The sequence below is a fragment of the Gopherus flavomarginatus genome, chromosome 7 (assembly GCF_025201925.1).
Source record: "Gopherus flavomarginatus isolate rGopFla2 chromosome 7, rGopFla2.mat.asm, whole genome shotgun sequence".
NCBI lineage: Eukaryota > Metazoa > Chordata > Testudines > Testudinidae > Gopherus > Gopherus flavomarginatus.
The window spans coordinates 45,168,774-45,180,735 of record NC_066623.1 but is presented as its reverse complement, the minus strand read 5'-3'; the positions used below and the strand labels follow the sequence as shown (position 1 = coordinate 45,180,735).

Sequence of the window (11,962 nt, the reverse complement as noted above, 5' to 3'; positions counted from 1 at the left end):
ACACCACACATGATGCATCTTCTACAAAAGATATCATAATTATGTCCTAATCATATTATAATCATACCACTATGATGAATATGGGGTTGTAGTGTCATATAGGTCCTAATTTCAAGGCACAGGAGTTGGGAATGGAACTTCCCCTCTTTGTGGAACAGGAAATAACCGTCCAGCCAGGGCTGGGACAACTTCCCAGACTCTCAGTGATGGAGCCTGAATCTACTGACATTTCATTAATTACCACCAACCCCAATCTTTGTGGCAACTATAAAATTTATCAGTGATGATTTTGTACTCTCTTCTAAGTCATGGATAAGAATGTTAAATAGCACAGGGCCAAGAATCAATCCCTGCAAGAACCTGCTAGAAAGAAATCCACTCGATCATGGTTCCCCATTTACTATCAGAGTTTTTAATCTATTTAATGTATGCCTTGTTTATTTTGTATCATTCTATTTTTTTTTAGTAAAAATATTGTGCTAATCAAGTCATGTCCCTTACGGAAGTTTAGGTATATTACATCAATACTATTAGCTGCAACCAAACTTTTGATCTCATCCAATAAGGATATCCCGTTAGTTTGATAGGCTCTATTTTCTCTAAACCTTTGTTAATGGGCACTACAATTCTGACCGTCTAACTTCTATTCTTTATGATTGACTTCCCCTTTCTTCCATATATTTTATTTGGAGAGTGCTTGGATTCCTACCAGGGAGCCACTATCAGGGTCCAGAGACAGCCCCATCTCCTATATTAAGCTCTGGCTAGTAGCTATGTGATAAATGTGAAGACCCTGCTTCTGTCTGTCAGATGGGAGACACAAAGGTTCTCTCTTTCTACCCTCTGATGCTTCCTGGCTGCTGTAAGCAAGGTGGGGTGGGACTCTGTTAACATGTGCCTCCCGGAGCTTCCATTTCCCTGGTGCTGCTGTTCCGTGAATAGTGGGGTTGTGAGTGGGTCAGCAGGTACTGAGTATTGGACTCCTGCTCTTTCAGGGGCCGGTGACCTTCGAGGAGGTGGCTGTGTATTTCTCAAGGGAAGAGGGGACTCTGCTGGACCCCACTCAGAGAGCCCTCTACAGAGATGTCATGCAGGGGAACTATGAGACGATGGTCTTGCTGGGTAAGGATTCCTGTCCCTTCTGTTCTTGGAAGGCGAAATGAAGAGGGAAGGTTCATGCCACCCCCACAATGCCATCTGTACCCTGTCCTGTTTCAGCATCACCCCAAGAGGCCAGTAACATACATACTACCAGAGACCCTCCTCTGCTGCAGAACACTTTGGAAACAGAGCACAGGAGCAGCATCACACAATGTCAAATATCTCCTCTTTACTCAAGTAAAACTGGGGTTAGGTCCAGCATAATGAACAGAAGCTTCCTACCCCCAGCCTTCTCTCAAACCCTGAGCCTTCTCTACCCAAACCAGAATGTGCTTGGGGTGTAACAAGCAGGTGGCTGGAGTCAGAGCTGCCAGTCCAGGGTTACTTATCATACAGACACTCAGTGCGTCCTTGAACGCTGGCTGGGAGTATCCAGACAGGGGAGCTCCAGCAGCAGAACACTGAATCTCACAAAGGATTACAGATGACACAACTCCTCGCTGATCTGGATTGCACCCCAGCATGTGAAAATGGCCTAGGTTGGTAGTGACATTTCTGGAGACACGGAGAGTCTTGCTCCTATATCACCAGGTGTAATAAAAATAACAGGAAAGGCCAAATATGGAAAACTGATTGTTCAGCTTGCTTTTGACCTGCATCATATTTTGCAATATATTCCAAATAAGGAAATTAACCTGCAACGTATGTGTTATTGTTTGTGGTTTTAAGCTGTAAAAGGCTTGTGTGATTTTTAGCTCGGGAACAGTATTCCAATAGCTGTCGCCCCCTGCGTGCTTGTAACCAAGAAAAGAGCCTCAGGCTGAGCTGATTCAAATATTAGTCCTGTGGTCGTTTTCCACAACAGCCTCAATAGGTCCCTGTGATGGAATGTAAGGCTACATCTAGACTACCCACCGTATCGGCGGGTTAAAATCGATTGCTCGGGGATCGATATGTCGCGTCTCATCTAGACGCCATATATCGATCCCCGAGCGCGCTTATATCGATTCCGGAACAACACCAACCCCAACGGAGTTGCTGATTTGACAGGGGGAGCCGCGGACATCGATCCCGCGCGGTGAGGATGGGTGAGTAATCCGATCTTAGATATTCGACTTCAGTTACGTTATTCACGTAGCTGAATTTGCGTATCTAAGATCGATTTTCCCCCGTAGTGTAGACCAGCCCTTAATCTCTTCACACCTTCCCCCTGCAGGAGAATGGCTGTTTGACCAGCTGTTTGCCTTGCTGTCTCTGAGGAACTGGTCTGTGGGTGTTCCCCAGAACTGTAACTTTTTCAGTAATATCATACTGTAAAATCTCACAATTTTACATACAGTGTTACTACACATTTTAACAGGAGGATAATATTCAGTAGGTTATGCGTTTTCTAATGATACCTCACAAGCCATACTGGGTACAAAATTGATCATAATTTTCTAGAAGAGTGAACACAGGGGTATAGATTGACACAGTGTCTGTGTGTTTGTTCCCAGCAGATATATGGGTATTTCAATCCCTCATAAGCACAATGTTTGGCATCTTCAAGGACCTGGGGAACTGGTCCTGGGAATTCACTAGTTTAGCAAGTGTGAGACTGCATGAAATTGTGAGACACTTTGGTATTAATAATAAAATAATATAATCTGATAAAATTGCAATGAATCATGCTAGGTATGCCATGTAAAGTGTCAGTGAAAATGTTATGATTTGCCAAGTATGATAATTTTGTTTCTATGTTTCTATCACCTTTGTATTGTGAGTTACAGATATGTAAGGTATATCTGTATTTCCAGACTTGTGCATTTTTTCTGGGTGACACCCCCAGACATATTGGCATCAACATTGCCTAGCATGTTTGATGGCCCATTGAGGGTCATCAGCTGTACAATGAACCTATGGACCAAGGGGATACACCTATTGAGTCAGCAAGACATGCCGGGGTTTGCCTGTGTAATGAAACCTCCAAAGCTTTTCCATGCCATGTGCTGTGAATCTTGTGTTTGGGACACAGGAAGTACAAGCCACATGGCAAAAGGAATATAAAGCGCAGCTGCATCATCTCCATCTTGTCTTCAATCCCCCTTCCTACCTCTGGAGCAACTTCTCTACAAACTGAACTCTGGAACAAAGGACTGAATGACCCATCCAAGCTGTGGATGCGTTTCAGACAGACTTTCAAGCCAGCAACTCACCAATACTGCTAAAAACCTGATATATCCATTTTGGAATATATCTGACTGCTTTTTCATTTAAATTCTTTCTGTCTTTCTTTCTTTTAAACCTTTAGTTTAGATGCCAAAGAATTGTCTGGAAGGATGGAATTTAACTTCATTCTTTCATTTGTTCTTTCTTCTAAACATTTAGTTTAACTGCTAAAGGATTGGCTGGCAGCATGGTATTTTGGATGAAATCCAAACCTGGGTAATGTGGCTAAACTTTTACCCACCCACTTCCTGGATCCAATTAGGATCACTCTCCTGCTGCCCTCTGGCCATGCTGTATCACAGTGAGCAGAGTTTTTAAATAACCTCTCACTGTACGGGACCTAGTTGCTGATTAGGAGTCAGAGAACTGTCATGCAATAAAGTGGGCCGTGTGATTTCTTTTTTCAGAGTCTCGTTAACCAGTGTGTGGGATCAGAAGCACAGTTTGTGACTGGTCAGTGAGTTTAACTTCAGTGTTAACCACCAGTATGGGGAGCATCTGCTCTCCCTTTTTCAGCCTGCTCTGACTTTGGCATTTTCAGTGAGGACTGCCCCAGGCACACTAGGTCACACTAAGCACTGAAGATAAATTAACAGAATGTTTTTGATGATCAAGTTGTATGAAATCAACTGAACTCCTTTGTTTTCTTTCATCTGAGAGGAGTTTCTGGTTTTCCAACGTGATATGATCTCCCAGCTGGAACAAGGGGAAGAGCCATGGGTCCCAGAGCTCCAGGGTTCAGAGGAAAGAGAGATCCTGAGATCTCCCCGCACAGATGAGGAAACATTAAGCCAACTCAGAATCTGTAAGTGCCTGAAGGAAACATCTAGGATGCCCTACAAAGCTCTTGGGAAGTCTCTCAGTTCATTATTGTCCATAGCAGGGGTCGCATCCGCAGGGTAAATATAGCTCAAGGCTTCCTATAGATGCTAGCAGACACCGGGCAGTACCTTTCTCCCTTCCCCCTGTGAAGTTGGATGGGATGTGAAGGCTGAATTGATCCCCTCCTCTCTCCTGTTGGGGGGAGCTGAGTTCCTGATTTTTATTTGTCCTCTCTCCAGCACTTGTTTTGGTTTGGCCTTCCCCTTTCCATCCCTGTTTGAGGTTTCTGTCTCTATCACAGCAGGTGATGCAATGACGTGTGAGGTTCAGCACAGACCAGAAAAAGAGCAGGGAAACCAGCCAGGGGAGAAAATAGATAAATTTATTTCCTGTCAGGGAACTCAGAAGGGCCTTAAGGAAACCAGAATACAGCAGGAAATCTGCAGGGAAAAGCAAAAAAAATACATGTGCTGAGTGTGGGAAAAACTTCACTTACAGATCAGGCCTTTCTCAACATCAGAGAATCCACACAGGGGAGAGGCCCTGTGAAAGCAATGAGTGCGGGAAAACTTTCAGTCGCAGCTCACACCTTATTCGGCATCAGAGAATCCACACACAGGAGGGGTCCTATGAATGCAGTGAGTGTGGGAAAACCTTCAATCGCAGCTCTCACCTTATTCAGACTCAGAGAATCCACAGGAGCAAGAAGTCTCGCGAATGCCGTCAGCAGGCCTGCACAACTCGTAAAGTGGTGATGTAGAGAAATCTCTGTATTAACTATCTCTATAAATCTTTATATCGTTGCATTGTGTTATTTTGTATTAAGTATCTTTATCTTTATGACATTGCATCCAGCATGATGTTATTTTGTAATTCATATGACTTGGCATTGTGCCTCTCTATTTTCATACAACTTTGTATTAGATCCCTATATAGAAAATTGGTAGAAAACTTTGTATCAAATGTTATAGCCCCTAAGGATAGTATAGTTAAAGTAAAAGAAAACATGTGCCTTTTTTCTAGAAGTAGAATAAGATCTTCCCCCGCACTCTGTAATCAATTGCTCTATTGACTGAATGAAGTGTGAATGAGTGAGGCTTGGAAGACACCCACCTCCAGACAGCTACAACAGTTGAAGAGGGAATGGGAGCCAGAGCAAAGGACAATACAACTTGTCAAGTGGGCCCAATAAAGAAGAGCAGACATATTGATGGCCTCAGGGATTAGAAGCAAGCACCTTCTTTAGAAAACACCCTCTTTGAGCAGCATTGAGACAACACCCAGAGAAAAGCAGCACAAAGACCAACGGACGCAGACCCAGATTTTGAATCTGGTCTAGATTTGCATAAGAGGGAAGCTGCTATAAATGCGAGGTGTCTTGCAGAAGGACCCCGGATCTCGTCTTGTCACCATCAGACCATCGATTTGGATCGGTAGAAGCCCGGCTCCACCCCTCCCCCATCTAACTCACTTGGCCACTGCAGTTAAGGGGAGCAATTCGTTGGTAACAACAGCAAGACGGAGTGTGTTTATGTCTGTGTGTGTGCGTGAATGCATGACTGTGATATATATCTCATGTGCATATCATAGAGTATTAATTGATACCTGTATTACTAATAAATGTGGCATTTTGCCTTAATCCCCCTGAAAAGTTCCTGTACAGTACTTTGAGTACAACAGCGAGGGCCACAATACTCCAAAGAAAACAGCTGAGGACCGAAACCCCCCGGCCCTGCGGAAACACCCCGCACTCAGGACCTCCCGGCCTGGCGGAAACACCCCGCCCAGCCCTGAAGAAACAAACCCTCCTTCCCCAGCGCCGCCCCACCAAAACAGCTGTGGGTCAAAAAGGAAGGTTGGTGGTGGGGAGGTGTTACTTGATGTTAAATCAACCAGGGACTCCCAGCCAAAGAGGTGGCTGGGAGCCCTCAGGGTCAAATTAAAGGGCCTGGGGCTCTGACGACTGGGGGAACCCGGAGCTTTTCAGGGCTGGGGCAGGGATTTAAAGGTCCCAGAGCTCCTGCTGCTGAGGGGAGCCTGAACCCTTGAAATCCCAGCCTCACTCCATCCCCTGGAGCTGCCGCCAGGATTCAAAGGGCTCTGTGCTGCCTGCAGCCACAGGGATCCCTGAGCCCTTTAAATCTCAGCTGCTGCCGGGATTCAAAGGGCTCTGGGCTGCCCGTGGCGGTGGAGAGCTCTGAGACCTTTAAACCTCAGCTGCGGCCAGGAATCTCTGCGAGCAGCCCAGAGCCCTTTGAATCCCGGCCGTGGCTGGCAGGCCGGCTTTAGGAAGTGCGAGGCCCAATTTGAACATTTTTGGAGGGGCCCCGCGGGGATGATTGGGGAAAAAAAGCCTTTCAGTTCTTAACAACCGGTTCCCTATAAAAAGTTCTGCCACAGTATGTTTTTTTTGTACCAGTAGGGTTACCATACATCCGTATTTTCCTCCCAGATGGCGATTTAAGAACCAAAAAGCCTGACATGTCCGGGAAAGTACAGATGTATGTTAACCCTACCTAAAAGTTCTTTTTTAAAAAGATGGGTCTGAACTAGAAATGAGCTCTGCCACTCCCTTAGGGTGTGCTAGGGTGCACATGTGTGGGTCCCAGCTGCTCCCTGCCCATCTCATTGAAGCAGGTGTGCAGGGTTACTTCCCTCGGAACTGCAGGGCACCAGTGAACATGGGGCTGGCTGGAGGTGGGGGAGGGGGAGGATGCGAGAGGTAGGGTCTGGCTGCAGGCTGGGCAAGGGGTGTGGGGCAGGCTGGAGACAAGAGGTGTGGGGTGGGCTGGCTGGCTTCAGGCAGGGCCACAGGGAGGGTGCGGCATGGGTTGGCAGGGCTGGAGACAAAGGAGTGCGGGACTGGCTGGCTTCAGGCAGCGGGGTGCGGCAGGGGTTGGCTGGAGACAGGGCAGGGGGTACAGGGCTGGTGCGGGCAGGGCAGGCAGTATGGCAGGGGTTGGCTGGAGACAGGGCAGGGGGTGCAGGGCTGGTGCGGGCAGGGCAGGCAGTGTGGCAGGGGCTGGCTGGAGACAGGGAAGTGGGTGCAGGGCTGGCTGGAGACAGAGATTGGTGCAGGGCTTTAGGCAAGGCAGGGGGTGTGGGACTGGCTGGAGATGGGCAGGCTGCAGGCAGGAACTGGTGCAAGCAGGGTAGGAGGTGCGGGGCTGGTGCGGACAGGGGGTGCAGCAGGGGCTGGCTGGGGATGGGCTGGCTGCAGGCAGGGCAGGGGGTGCAGGTACAGGGGGTACAGCCCATCCTCTATGGTGCTGGGAGCGCCGCCCGCTGAGCACCGCCCCGCAGGGTTTGTTTGTGTTCCCTGCCGGGCCCAGCGAGACTGTTCGAATTGGGCCCCCCCCTCCCTTAAGCCGGCCAGGCTCGCCCCGCCCACCGAGTCTGTCCCGCGCTCTCTCCGCCAATCAGGGAGCGGGGAGGGGCGCGGCGAACTGACGAGTTACGACCCCTCCTCCAATACAGGCCGCGTGTGAGAGGGAGAACTACGCTTCCCAGTGTGCTCCGGGAGGGGGCGCGTTGCCTGAGTAACTGTGCGTCACTTCCACTCTGAGACAAGCTATGAACTACAACTCCCAGCCTGCCCCGGGGCGCCTCCGCCCTCTCTAGCCCAGGTGAGGGCAGGTCCCTGGGTCAAACTGACACCCACCCCAACTCCGCCCCCCAGAGAGCCACGCCCCCCGTGCAGTGTATTAATCTGCTCCGCGTGGGAACGTGCCGCGCCGCTTCGCCCCTTTCACCCCCCGCACAAGGCACCTGATCGGGGCGGGGGCGGGAGTGGGAGCACTGGGGGGCGGAGGCCGAGGACGGGGGGGGGGGCAGGTCAGTGCCGGGTCTGTCTCTGCCCGGTGACTTGGTACATTTGTCTGCACCGCGGGGATGTTCCCAGCTCCCCTTGTTCGCTGGGGCTTTAACCCCCCGTCTGGGTGTGAGCTGGTTTCTTGGTGTGTCCGATGAGCCTTGGAACTGGCTCCTTGTCACTCCCCGAACTCCCGCTGTGCCCGGCCATCCAGCCTCGTCCTCCTCCCTCGGGTGAGCCCGGCTTTAACCCCCCCTGCAGTGCCAGTGTCACCCGCAGACAAACCTGCCACTGAACCGAATTAATCCTCCTCATTCCCCGAGCTCCGCCCTCCCCCCAAAGCCCTTCCCCTGCCCCCTCCTCCTGGGGTCCTGCCCCCACACTGCCCCTGCCCCCTCCTCCTGGGGTCCTACCCCCACACTGCCCCTACCCCCGACGTCCCGGCCTCACATCACCTGTTCCCCTAATCCCTGCCCCATTCCCCAAAGCCCTGCTCCCCTCCTCCTGGGGTCCTGCCCCCACACTGCCCCTACCCCCAACGTCCTGGCCTCACATCACCTGTTCCCCTAATCCCTGCCCCATTCCCCAAAGCCCTGCCCCTGCCCCCTCCTCCTGGGGTCCTGCCCCCACACTGCCCCTACCCCCGACGTCCTGGCCTCACGTCACCTGTTCCCCTAATCCCTGCTCCATTCCCCAAAGCCCTGCCCCTGCCCCTTCCTCCAAGGCTCCGCCTTCGCATTGTCCCTTTTCCCCAATACACCACCCTCACTCTGCCCCTTCCCCCAAATCCACACTCCTGCATTGTGCCTCCCCAATACACCCCTCTCCTGCACCCTTTCCCCAAGGTCCCACCCCCGCCCTCACATTGCCCCTTCTCCAGAGTTCCTGGCCTTGAGCTTCCCTTTTCCCCGAGAGCCTGACCCTGCACTGCCCCTTCCCCCTGAGACCCTGCCCCTACACCACCCATTCACCCGGGACCCCGCCCTCACATTGCCCTGGGACCCTGCCCCTACACCACCCATTCACCCGGGACCCTGTCCTCACATTGCCCTGAGACCCTGCCCCTGCACCACCCATTCACCCGAGGCCCTGTGCTCACATTGCCCCAAGACCCTGCCCCTGCACTGCCCCTTCCCCCTGAGATTCCTCCCCTACACCACCCATTCACCCGAGACCCTGTGCTCACATTGTCCTAAAACCCTGCCCCTGCACCACCTGTTCCCTCTAATCCTTTCCCCCGTATCGTCCCTTCCCCCGAGGTCCTGCCCCTTCCCCTAACCCCCATATCCTCATCGTCCCTTCCCCCGAGGCCCTGCCCCTTCCCCTAACCCCCATCTCTGCATCGTCCCTTCCCCCGAGGCCCTGCCCCTTCCCCTAACCCCCATCTCTGCATCGTCCCTTCCCCCGAGGTCCTGCCCCTTCCCCTAACCCCCATCTCTGCATCGTCCCTTCCCCCGAGGCCCTGCCCCTTCCCCTAACCCCCATCTCTGCATCGTCCCTTCCCCCGAGGCCCTGCCCCTTCCCCTAACCCCCATCTCTGCATCGCCCCTTCCCCCGAGGTCCTGCCCTTGCACCACCCCTACCCCAGTCCCCGCCCCTTTCCCTGAGACCTCACTCCTGCATTGCCCCTTCCCCCGAGACCCCGCCCCTGCACTGTCCCTCCCCCAGTCCCAGCCCCCCCCGGCCCCTTCCCTCTAGTCCCCGTCCCTTCACCACCCATTCCCCTGAATCGCCATCCCTACATCACCCCTTTGCCTGAGACCCCGTCTACACCCTTCCCCTTTGCCCTGAGACCCTGCCCTCACACTGCCTCCTCCCCGAAGTCCCCAATGCCACACTGCCCATTCTCCCGATTCCCTGCCCCCGCACCGCCCCTTCCCCCCGAGACCCTGCCCTCACACCACCCATTCACCTGGGACCCTGCCCTCACATTCCCCCGAGACCCTGCCCCTGCACCACTCATTCACCTGGGACCCCACTCTTACTCCACCCATTCGCCGGGACCCCCCATCACATTCCTCTGAGACCCTGCCCTCCCACTGCTCCTTCTCCTGGGACCCCGCCCCTGCACCACCCATTCACCTGACACCCTGCCCTCACATTTCCCTGAGACCCTGCCCTCCCACTGCTCCTTCTCCTGGGACCCCGCCCCTGCACCACCCATTCACCTGAGACCCTGCCCTCACATTGCCCCGAGACCCCCCTGCACCACACATTCACCTGAGACCACGCCCTCACATTGCCCCGAGACCCCCCTGCACCACCCATTCACCTGAGACCCCACCCTTACACCACCCATTCACCTGGGACCCGCCCCCTCACATTCCCCTGAGACCCTGCCCTCCTATTGCTCCTTCTCCTGGGACCCCGCTCCTGCACTGCCCCTTCCCCTGAGGCCCCCCCTTGCACTGCCCCTTGCCCCGAGGCGCCCTCCCCTGCACCATCCACTGACCCAGGAGCAGGCCAGAACTGGGAGTGAGGAGGCAGAAAAATGCTTTGCTCTGCCACAGACTTCCTGGGTATCCTTGGGCACATCACTCAGCCTCTCTGGGCCTCAGTTCTCCCGTCTGGGAAATGGGGCTGGTGGCGCTTCCCACCCTCGCACGAGCCTAGGAGGAGAATTACCCTGCGAATTAGGAAGATGCTCAGATCCTGGAGTAACGGGGGAGGGGCTCAGGGGGAGCACACCTCCTGACCCTGGCTGGGCGCCCCCGGTCCCTCGTAGCAGGGGGCTGTGCAGGAGGTTCTCCTTGCAACCATGAGTGGGTGTCTGGTGGGTGCTGTCACCTCTGCCAGAGACCCCCTAGAATCTCACTAGCTTCCTCTGCATGCGGGGAGGGGCTCCTACTTTCTGACTTGGGGGGACATTCTGTGATGTCAGAGCCCGTGGGGAGAGGGGTTCGAATCACGAATCTTGAGTGGCAGGGCAACCCCCTCCCCCAGTCAGATTCCACTAGGGGGCTGGGCTGGGACCTCTAGGGAGGGAGACACAGGAAAAAACAGCCGCCACTATGGAACCCAGGAGTCCTGGCTCCCAGTCCCCCTGCTCTCACCTCTAGACCCACCTCTGCTCCCAGAGCCAGGGATAGAGCCCAACCCCCACCTGCTCTGACCATTAGACCCCACTCCCCTTTTAGGCTCGCTGCCTTTTCTATCCACGCAGCCCACCTGTCCATCCCTTTGCTGCAGGTTTCTGAGGTGTCACCCCTGATCTGCACTCCCTCAGTGCAACCCAAGGCCTTTCCTCTCCCCAACCACATTTCCTCTCCCCCCTTGTGCTGGATCATCTGCTTGCCCCCCTGCCTCTTGCGGTGCACTGTGCGGCATGGCTGGGGATTGTGCAATGGCCCAGCACCAGGCAAGGCAGAACGTAAACAACAGGCCCTGCCCTGCCTTGCCCTGCCCTGCCCCACCCCACCCCAACGGATCTGACTTCCAGGTGCATCAGAGCCCAGCGCCCTGCACCTATGCCCTCCTGCCCCACAAGGGGTGAGCTGCAGTCCCCACCATGCTCTGCAGAGGGGAGAAGGGTCAAGCCAACCAGCCCATTTAGGATGGGGGAATCAACACCCTTTTTTCTGCACAGCCACTGACCATCAGCAGGATTCCTTTTTCTCCTCCCTCCTGTGCCTCGGTGCGACTAAATCTCTGCACCTAGACAGCCGGTCCATCTGCTGCACCTCAATCCCCCATGCCTGAGCCTCCCGGCCAAAGTCCTGCACCTGGTTCCATAGAATTAAGTCTCACATCTCACTGGGAACTCGACTTCTTGTGCCCAGAGAGTCTCAGCCCACCTCAGTAGATGACCTAAGTCTGAGAAACAAAGTGTCCGTCTTCTCTAAAGAAGTACTTGGAGAGGCTCTTCTTATGTCACCACATGGCCTAATGGATAAAGCATCTGATTTTAGATCAGGGGATTGAGAGTTGGAGTCCCTTCATGGTTGTGCTTGTGCAGTTTTACTATTGTGCTGAAAGTCCTGCTTCCTTCAGGGCTGGAACCTCTTCTTGGTCACTCAGGCC

General features: G+C 53.4%; 1 protein-coding gene across 1 annotated transcript in view; it reads left to right on the top strand.

The window, feature by feature from the left end:
* The window catches only part of LOC127055902 (zinc finger protein 707-like), a 673,013-nt gene extending 670,791 nt beyond the window's left edge, over nucleotides 1-2,222 (top strand). The window contains exons 4-5 of the mRNA XM_050963444.1: nucleotides 996-1,122; nucleotides 1,967-2,222. Coding sequence (XP_050819401.1) covers nucleotides 996-1,122; nucleotides 1,967-1,995 — 156 coding nt within the window. The 3' untranslated portion in view covers nucleotides 1,996-2,222. The remainder of the gene's footprint in view (nucleotides 1-995; nucleotides 1,123-1,966) is intronic.
* Nucleotides 2,223-11,962: the final 9,740 nt, after the last annotated feature.